The 16361-nt window shown below is 55.5% G+C and overlaps 1 protein-coding gene across 19 annotated transcripts in view; it reads right to left on the reverse strand.

The window, feature by feature from the left end:
- Window positions 1-5313: 5313 nt before the first annotated feature.
- Window positions 5314-16361, reverse strand: part of scrib (scribbled planar cell polarity protein) — a 76280-nt gene continuing 65232 nt past the window's right edge. For 12 of the 19 annotated variants that reach the window (XM_031903593.1, XM_031903603.1, XM_031903597.1 and 9 more), the window contains 9 exons: window positions 16152-16317; window positions 15941-16018; window positions 14365-14544; window positions 13909-14007; window positions 10005-10144; window positions 9888-9925; window positions 9191-9265; window positions 8488-8539; window positions 5314-6864 (listed from right to left, as the gene is read on the reverse strand). In XM_031903593.1, the coding sequence (XP_031759453.1) occupies window positions 6704-6864; window positions 8488-8539; window positions 9191-9265; window positions 9888-9925; window positions 10005-10144; window positions 13909-14007; window positions 14365-14544; window positions 15941-16018; window positions 16152-16317 (989 nt within the window). In that variant the 3' untranslated portion in view covers window positions 5314-6703. The other 7 variants (XM_031903605.1, XM_031903599.1, XM_031903600.1 and 4 more) reach the window with 7 other exon arrangements.

Below are 16361 nucleotides of genomic sequence, written 5' to 3' on the forward strand. Positions count from 1 at the left end.
TATATATATATATATTCCTATCCCGGCGGGACTGCGTTACTCTCTCAGTATATATATACATTCCTATCCCGGCGGGACTGCGTTACTCTCTCAGTATATATATATACATTCCTATCCCGGCGGGACTGCGTTACTCTCTCAGTATATATATATTCCTATCCCGGCGGGACTGCGTTACTCTCTCAGTATATATATACATTCCTATCCCGGCGGGACTGCGTTACTCTCTCAGTATATATATTCCTATCCCGGCGGGACTGCGTTACTCTCTCAGTATATATATTCCTATCCCGGCAGGACTGCATTACTCTCTCAGTATATATATATTCCTATCCCGGCGGGACTGCGTTACTCTCTCAGTATATATATATTCCTATCCCGGCGGGACTGCGTTACTCTCTCAGTATATCTATTCATATCCGGGACTGCGTTGCTCAGTATATAGAGAGATATTATGGCTGTCATAAAGAGCTCTCTCCTGTGCATAGAGCAGCTGTCATGCTTACTATTGGCATTTACACAGTGTTAATAATTAACCTGTTCCCTCCCCTTCCTGCATTTTATTTTGTTCTTTCCAATCCCCAACTCAGCAATGAATATATAGGCTTAGAGACTAACAGTCCAGTCTGGATATGAATTGTTATACTGAAAGAGTAGCACAGTCCAGCAGGGATATAAAATGTATATACTGACTTTATATATTGAGAGAACAGCATAGTTTCATCAGGATATGAATATATATATATATATATACTGAGAGAGTAACGCAGTCCCGCCGGGATAGGAATATATATACTGAGAGAGTAGCGCAGTCCCGCCGGGATAGGAATATATATACTGAGAGAGTAACGCAGTCCCGCCAGGATAGGAATATATATATACTGAGAGAGTAACGCAGTCCCGCCGGGATAGGAATATATATACTGAGAGAGTAACGCAGTCCCGCCAGGATAGGAATATATATATACTGAGAGAGTAGCGCAGTCCCGCCGGGATAGGAATATATATACTGAGAGAGTAACGCAGTCCCGCCGGGATAGGAATATATATACTGAGAGAGTAACGCAGTCCCACCGGGATAGGAATATATATACTGAGAGAGTAACGCAGTCCCACCGGGATAGGAATATATATACTGAGAGAGTAACGCAGTCCCACCGAAGAATATATACTGAGAGAGTAACGCAGTCCCACCGGGATAGGAATATATATACTGAGAGAGTAACGCAGTCCCGCCGGGATAGGAATATATATACTGAGAGAGTAACGCAGTCCCGCCGGGATAGGAATATATATATACTGAGAGAGTAACGCAGTCCCGCCGGGATAGGAATATATATATACTGAGAGAGTAACGCAGTCCCGCCGGATAGGAATATATATACTGAGAGAGTAACGCAGTCCCGCCGGGATAGGAATATATATACTGAGAGAGTAACGCAGTCCCCGCGGGATAGGAATATATATATACTGAGAGAGTAACGCAGTCCCGCCGGGATAGGAATATATATATACTGAGAGAGTAACGCAGTCCCGCCGGGATAGGAATATATATACTGAGAGAGTAACGCAGTCCCGCCGGGATAGGAATATATATACTGAGAGAGTAACGCAGTCCCGCCGGGATAGGAATATATATACTGAGAGAGTAACGCAGTCCCGCCGGGATAGGAATATATATATACTGAGAGAGTAACGCAGTCCCGCCGGGATAGGAATATATATATACTGAGAGAGTAACGCAGTCCCGCCGGGATAGGAATATATATACTGAGAGAGTAACGCAGTCCCGCCGGATAGGAATATAATACTGAGAGAGTAACGCAGTCCCGCCGGGATAGGAATATATATACTGAGAGAGTAAACGCAGTCCCGCCGGGATAGGAATATATATATACTGAGAGAGTAACGCAGTCCCGCCGGGATAGGAATATATATACTGAGAGAGTAACGCAGTCCCGCCGGGATAGGAATATATATATATACTGAGAGAGTAACGCAGTCCCGCCGGGATAGGAATATATATACTGAGAGAGTAACGCAGTCCCGCCGGGATAGGAATATATATATACTGAGAGAGTAACGCAGTCCCGCCGGGATAGGAATTTAGATATACTGTTCTGCATATGGGAGGTGGGAGGCCCCGGCCTACGTGGATTTGGGGTGTTTGGGGCAGGACCCCCAGGGAGTGAAACAGAGAAAAACACTTATAATGTAAAGTAATTTTATTGTTTGTGAACCACAAAATAAAGTTCTTTGGTTGTACAAATGTCACTAGTTACAGCCTTTGGGGTCCCCGAGGGAACAGAGACCCATATTCCTCTCCCCAAACTGAGAGAGAAGTGCCATCAGCTCCGTGAGAGACCCTAGAAAAGTTACTGCCCCCCCGCCCCAATTGCCCCGGTTCAGAAGTCCAACTCCTTGTGCCGCGCAACGTGGCCGCAATAAGGCACCAATCAGGAGATAAGAAGCAATTAGCGACACACATCCAGGGAGAAGAGACCGCCCACAAGGAGACTGCCCGCCCACGAGGAACTGCCCAAGCGGCAAATACAAATTCTGGATAAGGGAAACAACTGCACCGCCGTCCCGAGAATAAAGCTGCCCTCCTGGGCCGAGTGAAACCACTGGTTCTGTGTAAATGACAGAACAGAACCGCCCACTCTTCAACATTAACAGGAGGGGGTTTAATCATAATTACTGAGTAGACTGGGCACCCCCACACCCTGCTCTCTTGGGACAGCCCAGCAGTGACTACAAATAGTCCTTCCAAGGCCACTAAATATCAGAACAGCCCAGATTCTACAGAACCAGTCACTAGGGGCACCGAACCGAAGCTCACTATGGCCTCCATCATGAATCCGGTACCAGCATGGCGGCCTATGGGTATGGGTTCTGGTACATGGCCGGAACAGTGCTGGTACCGGGTCTTTTAACAAGAACATTGTGAGCTGTACTGGGTCGGTTCCCCCTAGGCCCAAACTGTACTAATGGCAGTGACGTGTTTATGGGTCAGTCCCCCCTAGGCCCAAACTGTACTAATGGCAGTGACGTGTTTATGGGTCAGTCCCCCCTAGGCCCAAACTGTACTAATGGCAGTGACGTGTTTATGGGTCAGTCCCCCTAGGCCCAAACTGTACTAATGTACGACGTGTTTATGGGTCAGTCCCCCTAGGCCCAAACTGTACTAATGGCACCGACGTGTTTATGGGTCAGTCCCCCCTAGGCCCAAACTGTACTAATGGCAGTGACGTGTTTATGGGTCAGTCCCCCCTAGGCCCAAACTGTACTAATGGTACCGACGTGTTTATGGGTCAGTCCCCCCTAGGCCCAAACTGTACTAATGGCAGTGACGTGTTTATGGGTCGGTCCCCCCTAGGCCCAACTGTACTAATGGTACGACGTGTTTATGGGTCGGTCCCCCCTAGGCCCAAACTGTACTAATGGCAGTGACGTGTTTATGGGTCGGTCCCCCCTAGGCCCAAACTGTACTAATGGCACCGACGTGTTTATGGGTCGGTCCCCCCTAGGCCCAAACTGTACTAATGGTAACCGACGTGTTTATGGGTCAGTCCCCCCTAGGCCCAAACTTGTACTAATGGTTACCGACGTGTTTAGGGTCAGTCCCCCTAGGCCCAAACCTGTACTAATGGTACCGACGTGTTTATGGGTCAGTCCCCCCTAGGCCCAAACTGTTAACTAATGGCACCGACGTGTTTGATGGGTCAGTCCCCCCAGGCCCAAACTGTACTTAATGGACCGACGTGTTTATGGGTCAGTCCCCCCCTAGGCCCCAACTGTACTAATGGCAGTGCGTGTTTATGGGTCAAGTCCCCCTAGGCCCAAAACTGTACTAATGGTACCGACGGTGTTTATGGGTCAGTCCCCCTAAGGCCCCAAACTGTACTAATGGCAAGTGACGTGTTTATGGGTCGGCCCCTAGGCCCCAAACTGTTACTAATGGTCAAGTGACGTGTTTATTGGGTCAGTCCCCCCTAGGCCCAAACTGTACTAATGGTACCCTGGACGTGTTTTAGTGGGTCGGTCCCCCCTAGGCCACAAACTGTACTAATGGCACCGACGTGTTTATGGGCGGTTCCCCCTAGGGGCCCCCCAAACTGTAGTAGATGGTACCTGACGTGTTTTTATGGGTCGGTCCCCCTAGGCCCAAACTGTACTAAATGGCAGTGAACGTGTTTATGGGTCAGTCCGCCCCTAGGCCCAAACTGTACTAATGGCACCGACGTGTTATGGGTCGGTCCCCCCTAGCCCAAACTGTACTAATGGCACCGACGTGTTTATGGGTCAGTCCCCCCTAGGCCCAAACTGTACTAATGGTACCGACGTGTTTATGGGTCAGTCCCCCCTAGGCCCAAACTGTACTAATGGCACCCGACGTGTTTATGGGTCAGTCCCCCCTAGGCCCAAACTGTACTAATGGCACCGACGTGTTTATGGGTCAGTCCCCCCTAGGCCCAAACTGTACTAATGGCACCGACGTGTTTATGGGTCAGTCCCCCCTAGGCCCAAACTGTACTAATGGCACCGACGTGTTTATGGGTCGGTCCCCCCTAGGCCCAAACTGTACTAATGGCACCGACGTGTTTATGGGTCAGTCCCCCCTAGGCCAAACTGTACTAATGGCACCGACGTGTTTATGGGTCGGTCCCCCTAGGCCCAAACTGTACTAATGGCAGTGACGTGTTTATGGGTCAGTCCCCCCTAGGCCCAAACTGTACTAATGGCACCGACGTGTTTATGGGTCAGTCCCCCCTAGGCCCAAACTGTACTAATGGTACCGACGTGTTTATGGGTCAGTCCCCCTAGGCCCAAACTGTACTAATACGTGTTTATGGATCAGTCCCCCCTAGGCCCAAACTGTACTAATGGCACCGACGTGTTTATGGGTCAGTCCCCCCTAGGCCCAAACTGTACTAATGGTACCGACGTGTTTATGGGTCGGTCCCCCCTAGGCCCAAACTGTACTAATGGCAGTGACGTGTTTATGGGTCGGTCCCCCCCAGGCCCAAACCAATGGCAATGACGTGTTTATGGGTCAGTCCCCGCCCCAGGCCCAAACTAATGGCAGTGACATGTTTATGGGTCAGTCCCCTCCCCCCAGGCCCAAACCAATGGCAGTGACATGTTTATGGGTCAGTCCCCTCCCCCCAGGCCCAAACCAATGGCAGTGACATGTTCATGGGTCAGTCCCCTCCCCCCAGGCCCAAACCAATGGCAGTGACATGTTCATGGGTCAGTCCCCTCCCCCCAGGCCCAAACCAATGGCAGTGGCTGGTTCAGGAGACTGGGCTGGACACACAGAGACGTTTATAAAATGTAAAATGAAAGAGACCCATAATCTGGTTCCGAGGGGCAGAGATACAGCCGTCCCAGAATAAAAGCCCAGAGGCAGAGGAGAAACCTTCCCATAATGCAAGGAGAGCCTGGCACACAGTGCCAACAAGGCAGAGGGGCAAAGCACTTGCCGGATGTCAGTGGTTTTGGGGCTACGATGGCACCACCCCAAGCACTGGCCGTGGGTCAGAACCCGCTGGCAGCCAATAGCCCCTGCGGCGCTGGGGGAGGAGCAAGCAGTCAGGGGCGTCACAATCACAGAATGAGAATTTATAGAAAAAGCCAACTTTGCAGATAAAAGTCTTCTAAAATCAACGTAACTAATTAAAACTTGATGGATTTGCCCCCAGTGTTACCCCCCCCCCCTTGAGATATGGAGGGCACCCCCTCACCGATTTCTGGGAGTCTGCTGCCCCCAGAGACATATAAGGACAGAAGGTGCTGGAACTGATTGGCATGACCCTTAGCCAATAGAAGGAGCTGTAGTGTACAGGCCACACCCTCCGCGGGCAAACTGGGTTCCAGGCTGAGCCCCTTCCATACGATTGGATAAAGGCCACACTGGGGGGCTTTAGGGTTCTGTGGCCACAATCCTGCCGTCACTTTCCTGCACCGCTGCGCCCCCTCAGGCACAGGGAGGAGACCCCCCCAGACACACACACTATAAATATACACACCCACTCATAAATAGACTCACTCACAAACTTGCCCCAGGGCCACTGCTGCCCCTTTGCTTCATGTGTAGTGGAGGCAGAAATGGCTCTAAAGGGCACTCACACTCGCCGTGGCCCCACTCAGCTAAAAAGGGTAAAATGGGGGGTAATTAAAACATTGGAAGACACAATTCTCTCAAGCAGTTAAAATGGGGGGGCAATGATATGTATGATCCAGAAGCGTGCATTGGGGTGAGGGGGGCAATAACGGGGTCACTACTCGCCCCCCATGCTATGTCTGTATGTGAGCAGCAGGGGGCCCCGCCCAATCATTCCCAGGCAACCAACATTGGCCGCCCCAAAGCCCAGATGCCCGCAGTAGAAAAGAAGCTGCTGGTACCACTTGCCTGCCGAGGTGCTGGTTCTGTACTGCTGGTTCAGCACACAGGCAGCCAATCCGCCACCCAGAGTAAGAGGAAGAAAGCGCTAATCAGATTCCCTCCACCAATCAGATCCCACGGAATGGATGAGCGCGTGGGGCCCATTCTCACAGTGTGTCTCTGGGAGCCGCCAGTGGCTAGTGTGGCTCATTGCAGAGCTGGCGGCTCCGGGAAGGGGGTCCCATTAGCCCCTCCCCCAGCGTGCAGTCCATGGTGGGAGTATTCACAGTGCTTGGCGAGCGCTTGGCGGCCGCTCTATGTGGGGACGGCGGTCTCCAAGCTCCGCCTAGTGTGCCGCAGTTTGCGCTTGTTGCTGTATGTGGCCATTTCCTCCAGTGCTGATGTGTTGGCGGTGGGGGCGGGCTCTTCTCCATGCTCCTCCTCCGGCGGCTCCACGTGCTCTAAGCTACAGGTAACTGCACAAAGTGGGGGACAGAGGCAGCGGTCAGACTGTGGGAAGGGGCAACTCTTGCACGCACACCAAGGGGGACTATTAACTCATTAACTCCCCCCACTTCCTGTCTGACAAACACCACAGCCCCGCCTTGCTTTATGGCAGGGACTATATAACCACTGGGTGCAGCACTGCTCTGGCCAATTCAGTTAGCAGAAGAGATAAGAAAGCTCAGCTGGAGCAGAACTAACAAAACCCACGTTTATATAAATACTTCAATGCCCAAATGATCTGCTGGGAAAGAAAGCCATGTCCTTCCCCCCCCCCCCCGCTGCCATAAAGCAAGGACACCGTGCGGTTTCCTGAGACAGAGAAGTGCAGTAAAACGTGACTCCCGGCCCATTACCTATTGGGGCTACTGGCCGGGGCCCTGCGGATGCTCAGTGTTAGCCACACTGCGTTAGTACCAAGTCACACACACACACGGGCAAGCAGAGGGCTCCTACCCAGAATGCAGTGTTGCCAGGCTGTACAGAGGAGAGAGGGGAGGATCATTCTGGAGCAGAAAGAGAAGGTCAGTGGGAAACACCCTCGGGGCAAAAACTATAACTGCCCTGATCTACTGCACACAGTGGCCCTTGGCCCCAAAACCCTGGGACCTATGCACAGAGTTTAGGGTGAGGGTCACAGGCCAAGCCCACTAAAGGGGCGGAGCAACAGCATAACAGAGGAAGGCGGAGCAAACCTGATCACTCTGCGCACGACCACATTCCCTGCCAACCGCACTGAGTGGGGAACAGCACGGGGGGGGGGTGGTATAGGGAGGAGGGAGAGGGAGGAGGGAGAGGAAGGAGAGAGAGGAGGAGGAGGAGGGGGGAGGAAGGAAAGAGGAGGAGGAGGAGGGGGGAGGAAGGAGAGAGAGGAGGGGAAGGAGGGGAAGGAGGGGAAGAGGGGAGAAGAGGGGAGGAGGGGAAGGAAGAAGAGGGGAGGAGGGGGAAGGAGAGGGGAAGGAGAGAGGAGGAGGAGGGGGGAGGAAGGAGAGAGAGGAGGGGAAGGGGGGAAGAGGGGAGAAGAGGGGAGGAGGGGAAGGAAGAAGAGGGGAGGAGGGGGAAGGAGAGGGGAAGGAGGAGGGGGGAAGGAGAGGGGAAGGAGGAGGGGGGAGGAGAGAGAAGAGGAGGAAGAGGGGGGAAGAGAAAGAGGAGGAGAGTTTTTAAATATACTGTGTAAGCACCTCCCCCAGTGACTCAGTTTATAAATTGACCCCATAAGCACCTCCCCCAGTGACTCAGTTTATAAATTGACCCCATAAGCACCTCCCCCAGTGACAGTTAGGGAAACTTATACCCCAAACTGGGCAGGCCCCTTCCATCTTGGGCTAGTCTGGCCTGCTCCAGTGGCCCCAGGCTCTCTAGGGAAGGGCTCTGTAGAAGCCATGGGGGGCACTGATGCCAATGCATATACCCAGTGAGGGAAGAAAGCGAGCCTGCCCGGCTTGGCAAAGAGGCCCCATCACAGAGTTGGAAGACTATAAGGTGGGGCTAAAACATAGGGATAATGAGTGCCCCCTGGAGCTAAACCAGCACAACTGCAACAGTGTTTCCCAGCTGTGCCAGGCACATACCCCTCACTGTGTGCCCACACTCACCTGATGTTCTGGAATCTTCTGAGCATTTCAGGTTTGGCGTCAGGTCAGGGGACTAAAAAAAGAGAAGTCAGTTACCCCGGGGGTATGAGGGGAAGGGCTAATGGGTCACCAGAGAGAGAGAGAGAGGGTGGTCCCGGAGCCCACAGCGAGCCAACACCTACATGCGACCCACGAGAAACCGCACCACAATACTGGCCATTAAGGGGAGAGGAATGAGCAGAGTTCAGCAGCCACACTGCCCCCAGTGGTGCCTCGGTGTAACTGCACGGCCTGACCAATCCCGGCCCAGCGTGCCCAACATACAGGCATCCCTGGCAATGGCGCAGCTGAACTCTCCCAATAAGTGGAATTGGGGCAAACACACAATGGACTCATGCAGTCGGTGGGCAAGTGGGTGCTGAGGGCTGGTAGTCGCATGCAGATGGCTACACCATGCAGTGGGCGGTGCCCTAACTCTACATACGATACATAGGAACCGGTGTAGCCAAATCCCTGACCCCATTGTTAGCCAAGGAGCCGACACCAAAGCACGGGGGGTGCATTTCCTGATTGGCTGGCCTGATCACATGACACAGGGAGCACCAGGAAACCAGGGTTCTGGTCACGTGACTGCATGCACGCTGTATTTCCTGATTGGCTGGCCTGATCACATGACACAGGGAGCACCGGGGGGTCTGGTCACGTGACTGCATGCACGCTGTACCTGGATCTCATACACCGGTTTGGAAGACGGAATAGCAGCAAATTCTCTGTAGTCAAACTTCTTGTCTGAATGAGACTGGAAAGCAGAGCGGGGGGTAAAATGGGGGGGAAGATGGTGCGGGGGGGGGGCAAAAGGCAAAATAAGGGGATGAAACGGAGGGGGAGAAATGGGATGGAAAGGGGCAAACAGTGCGGGGTCATTGGGGGCAGGTGTTGGGCAGAAAGTAGGGGGCCCCAGGGGAAGGGGGGTACAGGGGAGGGCAGAGGAGAGGGAGGAGCATAGGGGAGGCCCAATGTGTGTGGGAGGGGGGGCAGCCCAAAGAGAAGGGGGGCACAGGGAACCCAAGGAGAGGGTTTGGGGGGGGGGGGGGCAGCCCAAGGAGAAGGTGGGGGGCACAGAGGGCAGAATAGAAAGAGAAAAGAAGAGTGAGAAGCTGAAGGAATGACAGGCCCGACCCGCTCACCCATTCCCTGCCCCCCCTGCCCCGGTGGAATGAGCCCCTTCTGTGCCAGACACGGTGGTTCTGGAAAGGGGAACAGGGATGTGCCCAGGTTCTGTGTGTCCCCTACAGTAAGTGGCCCCCAGGGGGGCTGGCAAGCCTACGCCATTCCCAAGGGGCACTCACTGGGCACATAATGTCTCCTCCTGTAGGTCCTGCCCAGCCTTGAGTCCCCACTCACATCCCCCCTTTACTTACCAGTCGCCCTGGAGACGTGAGTAGGCGGGGGCTGTAATCTAGGGACAGAGCAGAGCAGAGTGAGCGAGGGTACAGCGGCGCCCCCTACCCTCAGGGTGCAATTGGCAGGAGAAATACCTTCCAGTGGTGTGGGCGACGGCGTGGGTGCCGGGGAAGGGGATTCGGCCAGTTGGTCCAGGGTGCTGCGTTTCCTGTTCTCCTTGGAGTGGGCGATCATCATCTGAGCCTTCAGCGCATCCTGCTCCAGCGACTTCATCCTGAGGGGGAACCGGCAGTGCAGTCAGAGGGGCTGCGGGGTGGTGAGCGGAGAGCCAGAGGATGGGGGGGGGAGCGGAGAGCCAGAGGATGGGGGGGGGGGAGCGGAGAGCCAGAGGATGGGGGGGGGGGAGCGGAGAGCCAGAGGATGGGGGGGGGAGCGGAGAGCCAGAGGATGTGGAAACGGAGAGTCAGAGGATGGGGGGGGGGGGGGGGGCGGAGAGCCAGAGGATGGGGGGGGGGGGGAGCGGAGAGCCAGAGGATGGGGGGGGGGGAGCGGAGAGCCAGAGGATGGGGAAACGGAGAGTCAGAGGATTGGGGGGGGGGGACGAAGAGCCAGAGGATGGGGGGGGAGCGGAGAGCCAGAGGATGGGGAAACGGAGAGTCAGAGGATTGGGGGGGGGGGGGACGGAGAGCCAGAGGATTGGGGGGGGGGGGGAGAGCCAGAGGATGAGGGAACGGAGAGTCAGAGGATTGGGGGGGGGAACGGAGAGACAGAAGATTGGGGGGGGGGGAACGGAGAGTCAGAGGATTGGGGGGGGGAACGGAGAGCCAGAGGGATGGGGGGGGAACGGAGAGCCAGAGGATTGGGGGGGGGGGGAAAGTCAGAGGATTGGGGGGGGAAGTCAGAGGATTGGGGGGGAACGGAGAGACAGAGGATGGGGGGGGGGGACGGAGAGTCAGAGGATTGGGGGGGGAAACGGAGAGACAGAGGATTGGGGGGGGGGGAACGGAGAGACAGAGGATTGGGGGGGGGAACGGAGAGACAGAGGATTGGGGGGGGGAACGGAGAGACAGAGGATTGGGGGGGGGAACGGAGAGGACAGAGGATTGGGGGGGGAACGGAGAGACAGAGGATTGGGGGGGGAACGGAGAGACAGAGGATTGGGGGGGGGAACGGAGAGTCAGAGGATGGGGGGGAACAGAGACAGAGGATTGGGGGGGAACGGAGAGACAGAGGATTGGGGGGGGAACGGAGAGTCAGAGGATTGGGGGGGAACGGAGAGTCAGAGGATGGGGGGGAACAGAGACAGAGGATTGGGGGGGGAACGGAGAGTCAGAGGATTGGGGGGGAACGGAAGACAGAGGATGGGGGGGAACAGAGACAGAGTTGGGACGGGGGGAACGGAGAGTCGAGGATTGGGGGGGGAACGGAGAGACAGAGGATGGGGGAACAGAGACAGAGGATTGGGGGGGAAAGAGGATTGGGGGGGGGAAACGGAGAGACAGAGGACTAGGGGGGGGGACGGAGAGCCAGAGGATTGGGGGGGGAACGGAGAGACAGAGGATGGGGGGGGGAGCGGAGAGCCAGAGGATGGGGAAACGGAGAGTCAGAGGATTGGGGGGGCAGAACAAAGCAGGGGGGGCGGAGCTAGAAAGTGAATGAGTTGGACACATGCTACAGAAGGGGTGGGGAACCCTAGGCAGCCAGCCAATGGGAACCATTTATTGCACCAATGAAACCCGGCATGCAGGGGGCGCATCGAGTACAGCCAGTCTGGTAGCAACATCAGAACCAGTGGGCCGGGTCAGTTCTGTGGGGATGGGGCCATGTAGGTAACAGTATATTTAAAGGGACAGTTTACCCTCGGCTCACCCTGTATTTTGCTGAGGCAAGTGCCCCCAGTCTGTGGGGCAGGGTAATGCCCCTCTTTGTCCAGCCTGAATTCTGACCCTCCCTGTAACGAACCCCCCCCCCCCCCCCGGCAACAGAAGGAAAGAGGCAGGGAGTTGGGAAGACAACAGGCATTAATCTACTCCCAGACTCCTGTGGCCTAAACGCTCAGTATATACGCCCCAGAATATCCCCCTCCTCCTCAGATGTAACAGCAACCTGGGTAAGTAAATCTGCCCCTCTACCCCCATACTGCTGGGCTGCTCTCTTACCAATCTGGCAAATTCCTTCTCTGTGTGTAAGGGGATCTAATATCCCCCAACCCAGGGGAAGTTCCTGCCTGACCATGGGAAAGAGAGCAGCCCAGGAGCAGGAAGTACAGAGAATCAGAGCTCTGTACCTGGGTAAGTACTGGGGGGAGATTGGATTCACTTACCCAGGGGGGGGGGTTCCTGCCTGACCATGGGAAAGAGAGCAGCCCAGGAGCAGGAAGTACAGAGAATCAGAGCTCTGTACCTGGGTAAGTACTGGGGGGAGATTGGATTCACTTACCCCGGGGGGGGGGGGTTTCCTGCCTGACCATGGGAAAGAGAGCAGCCCAGGAGCAGGAAGTACAGAGAATCAGAGCTCTGTACCTGGGTAAGTACTGGGGGGAGATTGGATTCACTTACCCAGGGGGAGGTTCCTGGTCTGACCATGGGAAAGAGAGCAGCCCAGGAGCAGGAAGTACAGAGAATCAGAGCTCTGTACCTGGGTAAGTACTGGGGGGAGATTGGATTCACTTACCCAGGGAGAGGTTCCTGCCTGACCATGGGAAAGAGAGCAGCCCAGGAGCAGGAAGTACAGAGAATCAGAGCTCTGTACCTGGGTAAGTACTGGGGGAGATTGGATTCACTTACCCAGGGGGGGGTTCCTGCCTGACCATGGGAAAGAGAGCAGCCCAGGAGCAGGAAGTACAGAGAATCAGAGCTCTGTACCTGGGTAAGTACTGGGGGGAGATTGGATTCACTTACCCAGGGGGGGGTTCCTGCCTGACCATGGGAAAGAGAGCAGCCCAGGAGCAGGAAGTACAGAGAATCAGAGCTCTGTACCTGGGTAAGTACTGGGGGGAGATTGGATTCACTTACCCAGGGGGGGGTTCCTGCCTGACCATGGGAAAGAGAGCAGCCCAGGAGCAGGAAGTACAGAGAATCAGAGCTCTGTACCTGGGTAAGTACTGGGGGGAGATTGGATTCACTTACCCAGGGGGAGGGTTCCTGCCTGACCATGGGAAAGAGAGCAGCCCAGGAGCAGGAAGTACAGAGAATCAGAGCTCTGTACCTGGGTAAGTACTGGGGGGAGATTGGATTCACTTACCCAGGGGGGGGGTTCCTGCCTGACCATGGGAAAGAGAGCAGCCCAGGAGCAGGAAGTACAGAGAATCAGAGCTCTGTACCTGGGTAAGTACTGGGGGGAGATTGGATTCACTTACCCAGGGGGAGGTTCCTGTCTGACCATGGGAAAGAGAGCAGCCCAGGAGCAGGCTGTACAGAGAATCAGAGCTCTGTACCTGGGCTAAACCTTGGCTGGGGGTGGATTTATTTATACTGGGGGGGGGGGGGGGCAATATTGGGATAATGAAGATCCTTTAAAAAGTCACATTACTGAGACAGACAAGACAATCTGGCAGGCAGCAGTAGGAGAGAAGCAGCCCCTGTTCTATTCTCTCCCCAGGGCATGCACTGTACCCAGGCACTGACTGGGGCACCAGTTGGGCACCTTGGCACAGGAACGAGCTACATCAAGTGGTGAAGCATAAAAACACACACACATGAAGAGCAAACACAACTGTGACTGTACGAGTGTGAGCAGATGCTGTGCGAGTGGCTATGAGGCACCTCTCTGTACTAGTGGTTATGTTGAGTTGTTATGGAGTAGGGGAGATGAGGGGGTGCTGGCCAGGTAGGAGGTTGTTCATGCGGCTCACAGGCCAGAGAAGGGGTCTCATGCTGGCACTGCCAATGTGCAGGGGGTAAAGAGAGGGGTGCAGGGCAATTGTGTCTAATGACCCTAGCACTGAGTATGGGCATGTGTCTGTGCCTTCTGCTTGCAGTGGGGCAGGAAGTGGGGGGCTGGCTGTGCCCTAAATAGATGTGCACCCCCCGCTCACACCTGTCGCTTTCCTCAGGGACCTGAGACCGGTTCTGTCGGGCCTGGTACAGCTTCCTGGCCAGAGACAGCTCATACTGCTTAATACTGTCCTCCATATTGCTGCACCCACAAACGGCACGGCGCAGGGGAGAGAGAGAGAAAGAGAGAGACAGCAGTCACATAGTGAGGAAAGAGGCAGCAAAACCATCATAAGATGTAAGAGACAGACGGAATGATGGGAGAGAAGGGAAGAGTGAGCAGGGGCCACAGCATGGGGCCCGGGGGAAGAAATGGAGGTGGGAGAGAGGGGCCACAGGGAATGGAGTTCTAAGAGGAGAGAGTCCCACAGGCACAGGGTGGGGGGGCAGGAAGGCAACATGAGCAGGAGAGGTGCAAGGGGAGAAGCAGGTCTCAGGTGAGGGGCAGCCAGCGGCACATGTACAATAACCCCCCTAGGGTGGTGCTTGGGGGTCTCACCTGGCGGCCCTCCACATGGCTCGCTTTTCAGCTTGCAGGGCTCTGCGCTCCGCAGGGGACAGCTGCTTCTCCTGCTCGGTGAGCTCGGGGCTCTGCATTCTCAGCCGATCCTGCAGCCGCTTCTCCGCCTTTACTGTGCGAACTGGGGGGGCCGAGTCCCCGGGATACACAGGGGTCAGCCTGAAGGGAGCAAATAGGTGTGAGAGGAGAGAGGGGGCAAGGGGAGACAAGGGGCAAGAGGAGAGAGTGTGTGAGAGGAACACAGGGGCAAGAGGAGAGAGTGTGCGAGAGGAACACAGGGGCAAGAGGAGTGTGCGAGAGGAACACAGGGGCAAGAGGAGAGAGTGTGCGAGAGGAACACAGGGGCAAGAGGAGAGAGTGTGCGAGAGGAACACAGGGGCAAGAGGAGAGAGTGTGTGAGAGGAACACAGGGGCAAGAGGAGAGAGTGTGTGAGAGGAACACAGGGGCAAGAGGAGAGAGTGTGCGAGAGGAACAAGGGGCAAGAGGAGAGAGTGTGCGAGAGGAACACAGGGGCAAGAGGAGAGAGTGTGCGAGAGGAACACAGGGGCAAGAGGAGAGAGTGTGCGAGAGGAACACAGGGGCAAGAGAGAGAGTGTGCGAGAGGAACACAGGGGCAAGAGGAGAGAGTGTGCGAGAGGAACACAGGGGCAAGAGGAGAGAGTGTGCGAGAGGAACACAGGGGCAAGAGGAGAGAGTGTGCGAGAGGAACACAGGGGCAAGAGGAGAGAGTGTGCGAGAGGAACACAGGGGCAAGAGGAGAGAGTGTGCGAGAGGAACACAGGGGCAAGAGGAGAGAGTGTGCGAGAGGAACACAGGGCAAGGAGGAGTGAGAGGAACACAGGGGCAAGAGGAGAGAGTGTGAGAGGAACACAGGGGCAAGAGGAGAGAGTGTGTGAGAGGAACACAGGGGCAAGAGGAGAGAGTGTGTGAGAGGAACACAGGGGCAAGAGGAGAGAGTGTGTGAGAGGAACACAGGGGCAAGAGGAGAGAGTGTGTGAGAGGAACACAGGGGCAAGAGGAGAGAGTGTGCGAGAGGAACACAGGGGCAAGAGGAGAGAGTGTGTGAGAGGAACACAGGGGCAAGAGGAGAGTGGTGAGAGGAACACAGGGGCAAGAGGAGAGAGTGTGTGAGAGGAACAAGGGGCAAGAGGAGAGAGTGTGTGAGAGAAACACAGGGGCAAGAGGAGAGAGGTGCGAGGAACACAGGGGCAAGAGGAGAGAGTGTGCGAGAGGAACACAGGGGCAAGAGGAGAGAGTGTGTGAGAGGAACACAGGGGCAGAGGAGAGAGTGTGCGAGAGGAACACAGGGGCAAGAGGAGAGAGTGTGCGAGAGGAACACAGGGGCAAGAGGAGAGAGTGTGCGAGAGGAACACAGGGGCAAGAGGAGAGAGTGTGCGAGAGGAACACAGGGGCAAGAGGAGAGAGTGTGTGAGAGGAACACAGGGGCAAGAGGAGAGAGTGTGCGAGAGGAACACAGGGGCAAGAGGAGAGAGTGTGCGAGAGGAACACAGGGGCAAGAGGAGAGAGTGTGTGAGAGGAACAAGGGGGTCTCACCCTGACATAGAGCTGGGTCTCTGCTCAATCCGGAAAGAGTCTTCCAGGGAATTCCGCTGAGATTCCGAGGGAGAAAACCTGGAACATGAACACATGGTGTCAAAGTGGCACAGGGACGATGGCGCTGACCCACCAGGAGCTGACCCAGCTCAGAGCTATGGAAGCGCCACCAGCAGAACCATCGTAACTGCCCTCCGGACCCGGCTCTTACCCAGTGAGAGAGGAGAGGCTGCCTCCATCCACTCTCTCAATCTTGTACTCAACTCCCTCAATGAACACACTAGTTGGGGTGCTGGGGCCCCTGGCACGGGGGCTGGCGTCTCCGGCCTCTCCCTCTTCCCGGAGGAGCTGCTCTCTCTTCATCTGGATCTTCCGGGCTGGGAGAGAAGCAGAGAGAGAGTGTGTGCGGGGGGCAGAGACG

Source organism: Xenopus tropicalis, chromosome 6 (assembly GCF_000004195.4).
Source record: "Xenopus tropicalis strain Nigerian chromosome 6, UCB_Xtro_10.0, whole genome shotgun sequence".
NCBI classification, from domain to species: Eukaryota; Metazoa; Chordata; class Amphibia; order Anura; family Pipidae; genus Xenopus; species Xenopus tropicalis.